The 17,082-nt window shown below is 34.5% G+C and overlaps 1 protein-coding gene and 1 pseudogene across 1 annotated transcript in view; both read left to right on the top strand.

Annotated features, from left to right (window-relative positions):
- Positions 1-17,082, top strand: part of Exoc6b (exocyst complex component 6B) — a 546,892-nt gene that overhangs the window by 198,661 nt on the left and 331,149 nt on the right. The window contains exons 7-8 of the mRNA XM_013035762.1: positions 3,594-3,770; positions 16,726-16,794. Coding sequence (XP_012891216.1) covers positions 3,594-3,770; positions 16,726-16,794 — 246 coding nt within the window. The remainder of the gene's footprint in view (positions 1-3,593; positions 3,771-16,725; positions 16,795-17,082) is intronic.
- Positions 2,785-3,068, top strand: LOC106000515 (annotated as a pseudogene).

The raw sequence follows: 17,082 nt of genomic DNA, 5'->3' as shown, positions 1-17,082 counted from the left end.
GTTAAGGGATCAGAAAAGAATATATATGAATGTGACAAAATGTGTATGAACTTTTTACAAAGAGGCTAAACAACAAGGAAAATAAAACTTTCAATACCTTCTTACAGTCTAGGTGCTATACTTATATATGCCTTTGTGCTCTTCTGTCTCTAATCCAACCCATTCAGCAAAAATCAGCTGCCTCTTTGGCACATTAATAAGAGTTATCTTTTAGGTATAGAATAAGTGGTCTTGGTCAAACAGCTTTACATGGTAAGGAAAGAGGGAAGGGTTTTATTGGATTTTTTTCATGAACTTTAATATCACATTTTTTCCTTACAATCTATATTTTATGTATTTACATCTATATTTTATCTTTATTACTTCCTGCCAATCTCCTAAAAAATATTTTGAATACATGGTAATTTGCTCCAAAAATAGTAATAGCTGAGTATTTGTTTTCTTGTTTTATCTGAAGTTTGGTGTTTCCACCTGGCCAATTTCTGCTTGGTAGATCTTCTCTGAATAATCTGTAGTTCTGTGAGACCCCAGGTTCTGACTGAACTTTGGTTGCAATTAGAAACAATAGATTTCTTTTTTTTTATTGTGAAAATACTGTACAGAGGGGTTACAATTACATGGGCAAGATAATGAGCACATTTCTTATCAAGCATTGTAGCCTCCTCCTTTGTTTCCCCTTCCTATCCCCTCCTTTCCCCCATCCCCCTTATCCAACCCTCTCCCCTCACCAAAGTTGTCAAGTTCGTTTTCGATATAACGACTTGTACATCTCATTGTTGCAATGAGCCCACCTGTATCCCTATTTAAAAGATTTGTTTTTTCCCTTCCCCTCCACAAATTATAACAACATCAAATACAGTGAAAGCAGGGGTTATACCACGGGGGAGGGACATACAAAGCAACAATCTTATAAATGAGAAACACTAGATTTCTAGCGAAGGATTCACTGCATCAATTTGCTGACATTGTTCAATTACTTTTCACTCCTCTGAATTGATGAGGAAATCAGAGGCTAAGTAAAAATTAAGAAAATGTAGATCTAAAATTACTTTCATGATATACTTTTCAGATTTGTCTCATTTGAAACTTAAATGATAATATCAGTGTGGCTCCTTTTTTTAAACTTTTGATACATTGGCAGTATTTTAGCGATTGTGAAAGAGAAATATTTAACATTGGATTTTAATAAGACAGGACCCTACTTACGAAAGGTTTTGGTGTTGGGTAGGTACCAAGAGAAAGTAGATAGGAGAGAATAAGTAATTGTGGTCTAGTTGAGGGCTTACTTTTTGAAGTAAGAAAGCTTTAGAAGTTCACCCGTCCTTTTTGCTTCTCCAGAGACCTTGCTCCTTGCTTCTGTGGTTTGCATGAATGTAAGTGTGGAAAAATATCTTACTTTTGAGAGGAATAAAAGAATCTTCTATTGAATTTGGGATCATAAAAGCTTGGAGGTTATATTCATTTTCTGTACAAACTTAAACTGGTTTTGGGTGCCTGCTCTATCTCAGTTTGTTACCGAAGCTGTGTATTTAATGTAAGACAAACCAAAATATCAATAGATAATATGCAGAGAAACGAGTTTGTCCATTGATTCAAATCTCTGGAATGTAGATTCTTTTCATTTTCTTGGCAGAAACTGGCTCACATAGTTCAAGTTTTTCTCTGTCTTGTTATAATTTGTTCATTTGACCAGGCCCTGAACTAACTCCTTATACTGAAGATTAATCTTGAATTCTTTAATATCATTCAGAAGATTTGAAAACAGATTTTTTTCTCCTGTACTAATTTTGACTTGTCACCAAGGAGGCAATTATATTGATTAAGGAATGTATGTTCTGAGAGGCTATATGGTCAAGTTTTGTGTTTTGACATGATACTAAGTGTTGCATTAAATGGGGGAGGGTGCCCATTGGGGTATGTTTTTGGAACATGCTAAGTTTAACCAAAGTCATCAAGTTAAAATAGTATGACTCCCGGCTTTGAATCTGTTAATGTGCATTGCATTTCTACAGTAAGGCTACATGATATGCAGTGTTTCCCATTGATTTTTGACACAGAATCTTTATTTGGGGAAACATTTTTGTCATGCTTTGAGGGACTGTTGGTGTAGTGGAAAGATCAGTGATCTGGAATTCAGATCACACTCTGAGCTTCTGACTTACCATTCACTGGCCTTGTGACCTCAAACAAATCTTTTGTCTTTCAGCCTCAGTTTCCTGAGTGGTGACTAAGGTCACTCCCGCTGTGACACTGTGTAGTTTAATGCTTCCATTGTTGTCTGTGTATTGCCATGTTTTCTTCCTTTTTATATTTATTAAAACTATGCTGTAATTTCAGTTAGTTTTGTAAATCCAAAAGGATTACACTTTAACATTTCATTAGATCTTGGTAAATTGTAAGACCCTGTTAGGTTAGCTAGTTGAAAACACTGAAAAAAATACTCTCAAGATAATTCATCCTCATGGTTACATTTTATTGGACTTATAACCATATAACCATTTTTTAAGGATCCCCTATACTTAAATGTTTTAAAAATTATTTTCAAGCTTTGTTCCTATACCCTTCATCTTTCAGCTATATGGTTTCAGAATGGCTTTTTCTTGTAAGAGATATCTATTATATATTTGTACTAATCTTTTGGGTACTCAGGGTAAAATGAGTAGATGTCTTATTGTGGTGATATATATTAGAAAAATTTTGTGCTCCGGAAGTGAAGTGCGGACTTGGCCTGAGGGCTTCCGGATCGCAAAGTGGGTTTCTGTTTCCGAGCTCAAGCCTTGGACAATGGTGTGCATTCCTTGTATCGTCATTCCAGTTCTGCTCAGGATCTTCAAAAAATTCCTGGAACCATACTTATGCCCTCTGGTCTCCCCTTTTGTTGGCCGTATATGGCCTAGAAAAACTGTACAAGAAGCCAACAATAAAAATAAAGGCATCGTAGGCTGCAAGACTGCAGACACAAATGGATTACCAACAAAAGGACCAACAGAAATCTCTGATAAAAGGAAAGACTAATGTGATTTTCTCCAAAGGATCTCAGTTGTTTGAAAAATGGACCCGATGATATGATGCACCTTCTTTGTAGTTGTATATGACCTTTTTCTCTAAGACCAGAATTCTGGATAGACAATTTAGATATTACCTGGCACTAATCAGGAAATACATGGTATTTATATATTTTTTTTAAAAAGGAAAATTTTGTGATAATATCAACTGATTATGTTTTTTCTTTTTTTTTAATTTTTGGTTGGTCGTGGGGCTTGAACTCTGGGCTTGGCCTCTGTCCCTCAGCTCTAGGCGAGCACTCTACTGCTTGAGCCACAGCGCCACTTCCTGATTATGTTTTTTCTGTGTTAACTTGGAAAATGAGTTGTGATAGGATAACTTCAGGATTAAAATGTATACATTAATATATTTTATTTCATTTCTGGGTCTAAAATTTTATATATTAAAGAGTTTTGTTGTGTTTTCTTTAATATAATGAATTTTTTCAAAAGTAGTTTATTTAAAACTATTTCTCTCCTCTCCCTCCTCCCACCTTTTATCTTTCCCCTTCCCTCCCTATATTCCTCCCTTCTTTTTCCAAATCCTAGGCTCAACAGCAAAGAAATTTGGATAACATTGTCTTGCAGCAACCCAGGATAGGTAGTAAGAGAAAATCTAAGAAAGATGCATACACAATCTTTGATGCAGAAATGGAAAGCACTAGCCCCAAGTCTGAACAGGATTCAGGAATTCTCGATGTGGAAGATGAGGAAGATGATGAAGAGGTAACTAGCATTTGATCTGGGCAAGTGTAGCTTTTAAAGTTTGTAGTATGTTTGAGATATAAGTTTGTATAATAATTACCTTCTGGATATTAAATACAATTCAAATTCAGATTCAATTTCAAGAATTGTTTCTTTTAAATTGAAAGTAACTAAAAGTACATGAAGATAAGCTGTTCTAATTCTTTTCAGAACTTTAAACTTACAGTAAGCCCAACCTTATTTGTAGTTTTACTACTTACAGTTTTGACCAAATACAGTCAATCTTGACTGTATTTAAAATTAAGTTGTGTTTAAATCCTTGTGTGATCTACTGTATGTTTCCTTGGCCTTCTGTTTGTGAAAATGTCTTTCCAAAAGCAAATGGACATGATATTCATAAAACAAGGTAAGGGTGATTGTGCTTAATTTCAGTGATAAAGTGAAAATTTTAGATCCGTTGAAAGGTGGCATGTCTTTAGTGGAAGTTGGATTATAACAAAAATGAATCAAGCATCTTCAGTTCAGTACTAAATTCTGTGCATCTTGAGAATTCAGTTTTTCCACTAGAGAAGTCTCCATGGAACCGTATACCCATGATACCAAAGGTTTTACTATATTCCTTAATTATTGAAACAATTCAGGTTTTTGTTTCTGTGCTAACTGGGTACTATATCAGGATCAGAGTAAAATATATTAGACTTAGAGACCAAGAGTCTAAGGAACCTTCACTGACATTGGAATAGTTTCTTTCTTTTCTTTTCTTTTTTTTTTTTTGTTGTTTTTTTGTTTTTGGTTGTTTTTTTGTTTTTGGTTGGTCATAGACCCTGAACTCTGGGCCTGGGCACTGTCCCTCAGCTCTTCAGCTCAAGGCTAGCGCCCTACCACTTGAGCCACAGCGCCACTGGCCTTTTCTGTTTATGTGGTGCTGAGGAATTGAACCCAGGGCCTCATGCATGCAAGGCAAGTACTCTACTACTGAGCCACCTTCCCAGTCCCTGGAATAGTTTCTTGAGACTAATAAAAGATATTACTTTTAAAAGTGAGGAATAGATTTTTTTGTCTTGAAAAATGGTTCAGATTTAAAATAATATATTTCCCAAGGCTGAGAAAACATTTCTGGAGGAAATAAACATATGAGTGAGTGATCATGGAGTATTTGAGAATTTTGGAACGTATCTATAACTTTTTAGTTAGTTCTGTGTCACTCTCAGGCTAAGAATGAGATTAACTAATACATATTTATATATTATTTGTTATTGGAAGTATAGTATGTTTTATTTAAGAAAATTTAAAGACTGCATTTTTGTTATATTTAAATAGTTGTACAAATGGGTTTACCATTCAACATGTCCATTTATGAGTGTAATAGATCTTGAACAATATCACCCATTTCATTTTTCTCCCTTAGTATAATATGTTTTGAAAAATAAATTTATTGTGACATTTGAGGTTTATTGTTAAAATATTCAAGTTATTTTTGAAATATTTTTCTTTGTGAGTACAAGTGTTTGGGATCATGATCCAAATTTTATTTTCTTTAAAAAAATAGTCAAAAACTTTTCATTTTCTTTAAAAGTGACTATTGAAATGTATGAGAAAACTTGCTTCTATACTCAGTAACCTGCTCTGACTTCAATTGCTTGTCTTCTTTTCATTGTTTTATATCTCTGGATAAAATTAGACTCACTGTTTTTTTTTTTTTTTCTCTTCCATCTTTGTCCCTTTTTTTGTGTGTGCCAGTAATTTGGGTTTGAACTCAGGGCCTGGTCACTGTCCCTGAGCTTTTCTGCTCAAGGCTGGAGCTTTACCACTTAAACTCTACTTCTAGCCTTTTGGTGGTTAATTGATAGCAAGAGTCTCATGGAGGGCTGGGAAGGTGGCTCAGTGGTAGAGTGCTTGCCTTGCATGCATGAGGCCCTGGGTTCGATTCCTCAGCACCACATAAGCAGAAAAAGCCAGAAGTGGTGCTATGGTTCAAGTTGTAGAGTGCTTGCCTTGAGCTGAATAGCTTAGGGATAACACCCAGCCCAGAGTTCAAGCCCACAACCGGCCAAAAAAAAAAAGTCTCATGGAGTTTCTCGCCTGTGCTGTCTTTGAACCATGATCCTTATATCTCAGCTTCCTGAGTAGCTAAAATTACAGGCATAATAAGCCTCTGGTACCTGGCTCCTTATCCCTATATTATCCTTTTTTTACCCTTTATACCGAAACCTTTACCCAAGAGCAGGAAGCATATTGTGTAGTATTCACTCTCTTTGTCATTAATGATGGGTATGTTTTGGATATAGATCTACCTTGGAGACCTGACCGTTTAACATTAGATTCATCACCAATGACCAGTCACAATAGTGGCATCATACAGCATCAGTCTCAAGAGAGACAATTACACATTATGTGTATATCTCAGGGACATTAAATTTGTGCCCCTGAATAATACATATCCTGAAGAGATGATAAGATGATAATGTTAATAGGCCAGGTGCTGATGGCTTATGCCTGTAATCCTAGTTATTGAAGAAGCTAAAATCAGAGGATTGTGCTTAAAAGCCAGCTTAGGAGCCAATCTCCAAATACGCTGAAGTAGAGCTGTATCTCAAGTTGTAGAGTACTAGCATTGTGCACACAAGTTCAGGGGCAGTGCCCAGACTCTGAATTCAAACCCCAGGATCAGAACCAAAATAAATAAAAAGATGACACAGACACACACACACACAGACACACACAGACACACACATACACACACACACACACACACACACACAGAGTTTGTATAGAATATATATGATACTCTGCTTTATTCCATGAGGTCCAGAGAAGATGAAGAAGATAAGCCTGGTAAAATATGTCAGGGTTCTTCATAATGAAGTATGTTAAGAATGTAGTTGGAAGTTAATATTTTAAAATGGTCTTGTATCCCAAATCAGAAAATTCCTATTGGAGATTTGCTGATTGAGCTCTTAACAACAACAAGAATTCAGCACTTTACTGTCATCTAATGGCATCCCATCTAAAAAAAATCCTACCTTATATTTATTTACTTCACAGTTTGAATCTTCTTCAAGTGCACATTCTTAATCTCAAACCTCATGTAGAGAATTATTTATTTAGATGTCTCCAAACTGGTTTCTTGGCATAATTCTTGCATGGTGTGAATAAATTCTTCAGATAAGGTCTTTCGTGACCCACTGTGACGTTCTGACCTTCATTCTTGTCATTCTTGCACAGACCTTGTTGAGAGCAGCACAGTTTTGGGAGTATTAGGAGTTTTAACTTTTCAACAGGGCAAATGTAGCCTAAAAGCCTACAAAGCAGTGGTTCTTTATCTATATCAGTTATATATGGTTTTTGAGAATTTCATAAAAATATATAAAATCCTTTTCCAGTATAATATGTGAATATAAAATTCACTTGTGGAACATTCTACATGAATGTTCAAGGATTTATGCAATTTGTTTTATTCTTTAGGGCCAGCTTAAGAATCTATGTTACAGAACAAATGTGCATAGGAATCATCTGTAAATCATATTAATATTCAGATTCTGCTTCTGCAGATTAGGGATGAGTCTGAGAGTCTACATTTTTTAACAAGGTTCTAGGTAAGGGTGACATGTTTGATCTCTGAAGCACATTTTGAGTAGGACCTTTAGGAAGCTTTCGCAGTACACAAATAAAACCAACTTATGATATGTTGTATTTACTTGTTTGTTTTTTGTCAGTTGTGGGGATTGAACTCAGGACCTGGGTACTGTCCCTGTGTTCTTTTGCTCAAGGCTCTATCACTTTGAGCCACAGCGCTACTTCCTTATGATATGTTTTATATAAAATGATCTTGATTGCTGAGCAATATTGCAAGCTAAAGTATTTCTAGTAAAATTTTTCTTTTGATTAAGTGAATTAAAGGCTCACAATTAAGATGTATATTTGTTCAAGTAAGTATATTTAATATTTAACTATTTCTGAAGAACAATGCATCCAAATTTAGTTGATGTTTACTGGAAATATGTATGTTTTAGGGCTTTTTTTTGAACTTCTTTAATATATTATGCTATATGTAGATATTAATATTTTCTTATAAAGGTCTTGATTGTACTAAATTGGTTTTTGAGTTAGGAATGTATTTATACCTCCAAATTCAATAGTAATACCAATTTTGAGATAGAATCATTTGAGTCCTCAAGCTGACATTATTTGTGAAAAGATGGATCCTCATATTTCTACTGAGGGTAGGGTTGTTGTGAGGATTGTGGGAAATAATATATACAATATTTTTATTACTGCTGGTACTTACAGTGCTGTGAGTATATCATAATTAATATTAAAACAATTATTTTTAAAATGAGAAATAATTTGACCCAGTTTTGGTAAAATACATATTTATAATATCTGATAAATACTATCTAATATAAACAACAAAAACTCTGCTGAAATAAAGTAATATTACATAACAAATAGTTTGAAAAAAGAAGGATTAGGATTTTTTTAATGTTTAGTTTACTTTAGAACTTCTGTGGTCTTACAGAACTTTTCTAGTATAACACTTAATGATTTATCTCATGATAATTTTTTTTATCTTGTGATAATTTTTTTTTTTTTTGGTCGGCTGTAGGACCTGAACTCTAGGCCTAGGCACTGTCCCTCAGCTCTTCAGCTCAAGGCTAGCGCTCTACCACTTGAGCCACAGTGGCACTTCTGGCTTTTTTTTTTTTTTTTTCTGCTTATGTGGTACTGAGGAGTCAAACCCAGAGCCTCATGCATGCGAGGCAAGTACTCTACCAAAGAGCCAACTTCCCAGTCCAAGGGTTTGAGTTTTTTTTCACTTCTGTTCTTACCATCAGCATTTCCCACCCCTCTCCCCAGTAAATATGGATAATTACAAATGTTTTTTCACTTCTTCATAGCAGAGAATCATACTGTGATTTTATTTCTGCACTTAATGTATTAAAAAACATACATATTCAAAAGAAAAGTAGGTGCCTGTATACATTGAATCAGGTGCCAAAAGAACAATTTAGAAAACTGAATGAAAACATTATGATATGTATTCTGTTTTGGTTGTTTATTTACATTCTCTGAGGTTTGTCAGCGCGGATATATTGTGGCTTACATTGATTTATGGTCTTTTAAATTAATTTTATTGTTGTAGTAGTATAGTGTTGAAATTATTTGCCTCAATTGTAAGCTTCTATCCAGTTTTTCAGTTCTCGTTTAATTTTTTCCTATGGTCTCATTGTTTACCTCTTTCACTTTGTGCTAAATGATTAATAAGTCCATTCTTGGAATGTACTCCTTTTTCCTCTTCTTCTTTTCTAAATATCCTATACTACTTTTCTCAGAAAAACCAGCTTCATTTTACCTTAAAAAAAATTATTGGCTAGAGATGTAGCTCAGTGTTTGATCCCTGGCACTGCAGAAAATTATATTTCTTTCTTTTGAAGAATTTGAACTCTTAGAAAAGTTACATGTATGGTATCCAAATATATTATTTAAATACTTTTCCTCTCTTAATTTATTTAGAAAAAAATCAGGAATACGCACAGATTCTGATTATGAATGATTACAGATATTTCCCCTCCTCAAACTCAGCCATTTAAAAAGAAATTTCAACACATTTTAACTTTACTGTACTCGGTGTTTCTTGACAATTGTAATTTTTTTATGTCACCATAATACAGTGGGTACTGAGGGAATTTGACATTGACAAAACTATCAGTATAGAAGGAATGTATAAATTTCCCAGTTGTCTCTGTATTTACAGATTTTTCCATTGATTTCTTTTCCATGCAATTACTACAGGCAATATCATAAATTGCATTTAAATTTTATGTATGTTTAGTCTGTTTAGAATTATTTTAGGATTCTCCTATCCTTAATAATTTAATTTTTTGAAAATATAAAATGTGAACATGGCTACACAGCAACACAATGTAAGAAAATGTAGGGTGAAATCCCATTCTCATACTTATCTTCCCCCACAGTCAGCTTTGGAAAGTAGTTTGGAAGTTTATTATAAAGTTAACATATAATTGCTTACCATATGGCCTGCCAATTCTACTTATATATTCCAGTTTTAATCATATATTGTCAAAACTCGAATCATCCTGAATACCCTTCAGTGGATGAAGGGATAAATGAGCTTCAGTCTATCCCTAATTGATGTGTCACTCTGAAATAAAAAGGAATGAATACAGGTATGTGAAACAAGCAGCATAGACAAACCTGAAATGCATTATGTGTAATGAAAGAAGCCAGAATTAAAAGGCTACATACTGCATGAGTCTATATAATTCTCCTAAAAAGACAAAACTCCAGGGACAGAAAATGGATCAGTGTTTGCCAAAGGCTAGGCATCAGGGAACAATTTAACTACAGAGGGGCATGAGCGAATTTGGGAGTGGTGGTGGTGGAACTATTCCTTTTCATCTTAAGATGATGAGTATAGGACTATATGCATTTGTAAGACCTTAAGATATTGTTCACAAGAAAAGGTTGTATTTTACCATATGTAAACCTTTATTAAATTTAAAAAAATTGAGCCAAACTGGAGGATTGTTTTTCTATATAGTTGGAGATGTATCCTCAGGGTAGGTTTCCAGAACTGGGATTGTTAAGGGATACATGCACACATAGTTTTATTATGATAGTGTCAAATTTCTCTCCCTAAATGTTGTATCATTATGTGTAGCCCATCACTACCCCAACAATGTATGGGGTGCATAATTCCTTTTTATTTAAGATAGCATTTTTAAGCTTTTAATTCCCCCTGACACACTAGCTCAGGCTCATATAGTTTATATTTGGATTTCTATTACTATGAGTAAACTTGGGTTGTAAGTTGAAGTCATTTTGTGTGTGTGTGTGTGTGTGTGTGTGTGTGAAAATATACTTTAGCTCACCTAAAATTTTCATTTTTCTTTGACCTTTTATATTTACTGTCATATTCAGTGCATTTTTTTTTTTGGCCTAAAAGTCTAGAGTATCTAGACTGGAGCCATGTTAAAGACCAATTAGACATTGATTTTACAAGTGTTAAGTCTTAGGTGTATAACTTTGGAGGGACTATCCTTTTATTTTGGGCATAGATTTTTGTTGTTGTTGTTGTTAGTGCAATGCCCTCATAAGAAGTAATGTTGTCCAACATACCTTTTTTTGCTTAGTGATAATACTGAAGTAAAATTAATAGCAATCTCCCAAGAGATTCTAATAATTTGTGGAAAATTCTCTGTTTTTTAGTATTCTTATGTTCTTACAGGCTTTTAATATCATTAAAAGTTTTGCTAATTCTAGTTATGTAGAATCAGAGACCTTCAGTTTGTCGGTATGTCTGTGGTATTTAGTCTACCTCTATGAAAGCTTATGTCCAAATGAATTTTATCCTTCTTTTCTCTGAATTTTTGGAAGCAAAGTATTCAGAAAAGCACCCTGGTGAAAAATGTTTGCCAGGTATTTCCTGGCTTCCAGACATAATTTGAACAGTCTCAATTGCTCCTTTGAATGCAAAGGCTATTCCTCTTCAGGTAATCATTTCTTGTTTTCTCCCAACAGAAAAATGCCTGGTACATTTTAATGACTGCAGATCCAACTAATGCTCAGAAATGAGCACCAAGTCCCTACATTTATTTAGCAATACCAAGAAACTGTTTTGTGTAAAGTGGTAATCAGAAGTATTTCCATAGTGGAGAATGGCTGAAATAATTAGTGAGAAACATATCTAAATTCCTTTCAAACCTCTCATATTCTTTTTGGATGATCCATCTACTTTGAAAGATTTCTTAAGAGAAAAATTAATGGAATATATGAATGACAGAGAAAGGGCTAAAACACATTTGTACATGTATATATGTCTTCAGGATAGACGTGTGAACAGCTAGGCTAGAGTGGTACTAATAGTGTATTTGTGTTTTCATGCAGTATGTTTATCAGCTACATATGGCAATCTCTCATAGTACATTTTCTGTTCTTCTTGAGTGGAGGAAGTCAAGCAAGTTTTCCTTGTATCTTCTTCCCCTTTTGTAACATTATGCTTACCCATCAGTAAAAGCAGGTACATGCATCAAGTCACTACCTAAAATTCTTCCCCCAGTCTTCCTTCTTTATTGAATCTTTATTTATTTATTTTTTTTGTCGGTCATAGGGCGTGAACTCTGGGCCTGGGTGCTGTCCCTCAGCTCTTCAGCTCAAGACTAGTGCTCTACCACTTGAGCCACTGCACCACTTCCAGTTTTCTGAGTGCTTTATTGGAGATAAGAGTCTCATAGACTTTCTTGCCCGGGCTGGCTTTGAACCGTGATTCTCAGATCTCAGCCTCCTGAGTAGCTAGGGTTACAGGCATCAGCTACCAGGCGCCCGGCTAGTGACTTTTTTAAGATAAGCAATAGAAATAGCTACTAACTTCTGACTCCTTTCAAAAAAAGGAGCTAATGATAAAAATATAAAAAAAACATATCTGTTAAAATGTGAATACTATCATTTTAAAACTGAAATATCCTTTTTATTGTAATTTATAATAATATTTTTAATGGTTAAAACAAAGGAGCTTTTTGTCTTCTATTTTCAAACTTTTTCACCAAGCTGTATTAGAAAAAGTAAAAGATATTGTACAAATTAGATTCTGAAGTCTTATAGAAATTTTCACAATCAGAGATGTTTGTGTTTCTGACCACCTAAGATTCTTAGGTCTACTTAGAATGCTCAAATCTATAGTCAATATTGTGTTCAGAGGTACATAAGACCATTTCTCAGGTGTCTCTTGTTAAACCTATTTATACATTTGTTTTTACTTACTTTCTAGTCTCCTCTGTCTCCAGACTCATTTTGGTCATGTATATAGAACCTTCATGTGGTTGCAAATAACTTGTGTTTAACAATACTCCAGAAGCAAAATTAGGGAATACAATACTCCAAAAGCAAAATTAGGAAGTATTGCTTTGAGGAGTTGTTAATATTTGTCATACAATTGTAGTCATGATATTGAAAAGATAGATATTATTGGTATCTTGTGGATACAGTCCTTAATATTTTCATTAATGTAAAACAGTGGAAGAATGTAATTCTTATGCCCCTATTTACTCCCCATCTTGGTTACTTAGCAGCTCTTCTCCCTCCTCTAACCCTTCCCCCCTCCCCCGACCCCTCCACAATGTTCTGGGCCCTGTCCCCTACCCTTTTTTTTGCCCCAAACTGGCACTTTATCACTTGAACTACAGCTCTACTTATTGGCTTTTTGAAGTTATTTGGGTTAGTTGGAGATAAATGTCTCACAGACTTTACTGTACTGGCTGGCTTTGAACCGTGATCCTTAGCTCACAGCCTCCTAAGTAAGTAGGATTATAGACAAGAGTCACTTGCTCTTAAACTCAGTTCTTTTAATAGGCTGTCATTTATCTTTTACTTTAATACATATATTTATATTATATGATATATATGTATAATGTAACACACACAAACTCTCTTGACTTATATAAAATAACATCTGTGGCACAGATCTTAGTTGTAGAACCTAATATCCTACCAAAAATGGTAAGCTTTGGGCTGGCAAAAGGCACTAATGCTCTCCATTCAGAAACTATAAAGAATTAGCTGCTGTCCTTGGTGATGAAGTTATTTCATGTGTATTCTTAAGGAAAATAACTAGTTAAAAAAAGCAAAATAATCTTGCATGTACTGTTTATGGCCACAATTGGTGTCTTCACAGATCTATTTGAACTTCTGGAAATACAGACTCTAGTATCTTAAAGTCTTGAGTTCCTGACTGCCAGGCAGAGGAAATGTTTAACTATTTTAATCATGTTGCTGTATCTGGGAAAGAAAGCCCTTATGAGAGGAAATGACAAGGTCCTACCACAAAGTTATCTCTTATCAGTTATAACCTCAGTCGATAATGATTTGTCAAATTTGGACATGGGTAAAATGCAGACGGCTGTGTTATTTACTTTGGAAAGGAAAAATTAGATGAAGCTGATAAAGGAGTCATGGCCTTTGTTAGGAGACAGAAACCATTAGAGACAGTCATTGTTAGCTTAGGAAAGTGTCCTTGGACCCCTCCCTTGAAACCTAAGCCTGTTTGAATCATTCTTTGCCACTGGTGGGGAGGGAGTGACAAAGGGGGTGGAAATTGGAAGACAGCCTTGACAGACAGCATTTAAAATGGAGGGCAAAATAAGGACTTTTAACAGACCTATTTCTGTGAGTCAGGAAAAAACTGCCTTTTGTTCTGGACTCTTCCCCACCCCCATGTATTTAGATTTTGGGAACTTGGTCTTCTTTCCTTGTGAAAACGTGTAGCATTCCTTCACGTACAGTGTGTGCTGCTCTTCTCTCTTTGCCTTCCTGTAGATGTAAGTGATTCTTTTTCATTAGTGGAAGCAGAGAAAACACATCTAGCTGGAAGCAACATGAGTCAGTGCATACTTTGCATACCTTTATCCTCACAGCACTTTTCTGGGTCCCTGGCGGGGTGTTCATTCCTAGTGCTTCTCACAGAGGGGAGCTGAGAGGAAAAATGATTTCTAAATATTAGGCTGTTTGGGGACTAGAAGTTAAGATTGTGAGCTGAAGCCCCATCTTGCTCATTTGTTTTTTGCCTAAATTTCTCTGTAGTACTTTCAAAGCAGGCAGACATGTACTTGGGAGAACTTAAGTAGATGATAGTTCTAGAAGCTAAGAAATAGTAGAGCCAATATTTACCAATCAGTGCTTTACCCAGTTTGTAGCTGATAGAATGATGTCAAAGAGTCTCATAGAAGTTTGGTGTAAATGTTTGTCGGTGATGATAGAAAAGATCTTTGTAACCTCTCAAGATGTATCTTTTTGTTTTTTAAGTTTACATAAACTAATGATAATGCAATAGTGACCATATATTTTTCTTTGGTAAGGGCCTGTTAGTTTATTTATTACAGATTTCTAGGCAAATGTCCTTTAATGTGCTAGTTTGTTCCCAGGATGGGTGTGATGTGAAAGTGCCCAGACTTAGTCTAAAGAATGGCCAACAGCAGTTTCCCTTGAGAGAAAGTCTGGCTCTGACACAAAGTAAAACAAAATAAACTGCTTGAAGAAGAACATATAAAACAAAATTATGATTGCATTTCCGAATCAAAATTGGGAAGATTTCTTCAGCCTTTTTGTAAATATAAATTAGTGACTTAATCCTAGAGAACAGAATTTTCATTTCCTATACAGATTAAACCTTTTATAAAGTTACATATTTTCTTATCTATTTTGTATGTATACTTAGTTTCAAGTAGCTTAAATATATTTTTACGTGGCTTTTAAAATGTAACTTAAATACTGTAGTTTTATGGAGCTGAAATATTTAAAATTATATATTTTATATAACAAATATTATATATTTTTAGGGAGCTTAAATACTATATTTAAAATACTATGTTTAAAATTGTCAATATAATTTTTTAAGTTTCTCTTTTGAGATTATGGGTTGCTTAGCTGTAGGCTCAAGTTTTCTGACTAAGAAAAAAATTCCCATTTTTAACAATATAAAATAGGCTCTGGTTTTTTGGCAAGATAAGTTTCCTTCAAATGTCCACTTTGCTATAACAAAGGGGTAACTCTGAAGATGTTTTAATGTGGTCATTTCAAATAAGACTGCCTAAAATGATTATAAGTTAATTCTTTTAACTATAATTATTCTTCAGCTATAACATCTTGAGTTCTTTGCCATGTCTTTACATTCACATAAAAGTTTGTATTGCTTTGCTTGCTTACAAAGTATCTAACTATGAAGTGTTTAAATATAGAGATTTAATCTTTGTCCTCATGAGTATGAAGCATGTGAGTAGAGCAGTCAATAGATCAGAACTTATAAACAGAAATATAATAATATTGAAGGGAAAAGAGAGTAGATACAGTGAATAGTGTATATTGTAAATATAGTGAATATTGTTGAATTGTACAGTGGGTAGATTACATTAAGGAAAGCATCTTGGTTAGAGAAGCTATGACCTAAAATAAATGATGATGACCTTGGAATTAGGAATAAGTCTAACTCCATTTAGATGTGCCTCCTGCTTACATTCTGATGAATCATACTAGTGTTACAGTAAAATCTTCAGCTAAGTCTTTCTTGTGATTATTTCTTTATTTCTTCCTATTTCTTTAGTTCCCCCCCCCCCCCGATTCGCTGTGGACCTGGGCCTGGGCACTGTCCCTGAGCTTTTCAGCTCAGAGCGAGCACTCCACCACTTGAGCCATATCCCACTTCCGGTTTTCTTGTGGTTTATTTGAGATCAGAGTCTCACAGACTTTCTAGCCTGGGCTGGCTTTGAACTGGAATCCTCAGATCTCAGCCTCCTGAGGAGCTAGGATTACAGGTGTAAGCCACTGACGCCTCCTGTTTTTTTGTTTTGTTCAATGTGTCCTTTCAATATCTCCTTTTATTGTTGTTGAATCTCTATATGTTAGCAGGTAATTTATTTTCTCCTTTTTTTTTTTAGTGCCAGTCATTTCATTTTTTAGTTGAGGAAATCCAGGCTAATCTAGATTGTGACATATTTATTACTAGGTTGCATAACAGACTAATTTAGGCATCAAGACATGACTCCAGCTCTTACCTAACTTTTTTTCTTTTCCTATTTAGTTTAATTAACATATGTTACTTACTTTATAATATTCTGGAATTATTTCTAGATGTGACGTTTTTACTTTTTTAAAAAATGTGATCTCCCCTCTTCTAGTATATACTGTATTTTGATTGTATGATGATTTAATTGTTCACTAATTTTTGTATCTTTCAGAACTTGTCTGTTAGGCCATCTAATTCATCTTGTATGGCAAGTTTTGGTATTTAGGATCAAACACTGATCATTGAAACTTATTTTTATACGTATACACAAAAATTTCCCACTTTTGTATTTCCAGTTAGAACTGTCACTCATTGTTTTTAAATTACTTAACTAGTAAGAATAAATGTATTTGTTCTTAATTGTTTTAATTGAACTTTTTTGTGATAATCTTGTGTTTGCAGGTACCTGGGGCCCAAGATTTGGTGGACTTCTCTCCTGTTTATCGATGTCTACATATATATTCTGTCTTGGTAAGTCTTTACTTGGCTTTGCCTATAAAAGACGTATATTGAATTCAAACCTTTCATTTCTTGGATTTGGTAGTTGTTCTGTTTGTTACTAAGTACAAGGAATGAAAACTGGTACTGTTTAAGGAATACTAATTTAAGAAAATAACATATTCTGTTCTTGCTTCTTGAATCTTAATTAAAAAATTTATTTATTGGGGCTGGGAAGATGGCTCAGTGGTAGAGCACGTGCCTTGCATGCCTGAGGCCCTGGGTTCGATTCCTCAGCACCACATAAGCAAAAAGAAAAAA

Source organism: Dipodomys ordii, unplaced genomic scaffold (genome assembly GCF_000151885.1).
Source record: "Dipodomys ordii isolate 6190 unplaced genomic scaffold, Dord_2.0 Scaffold220, whole genome shotgun sequence".
Lineage (NCBI taxonomy): Eukaryota > Metazoa > Chordata > Mammalia > Rodentia > Heteromyidae > Dipodomys > Dipodomys ordii.
Note: the sequence above shows the minus strand (reverse complement) of the source record. Positions and strands in the feature narration are given on the sequence as shown.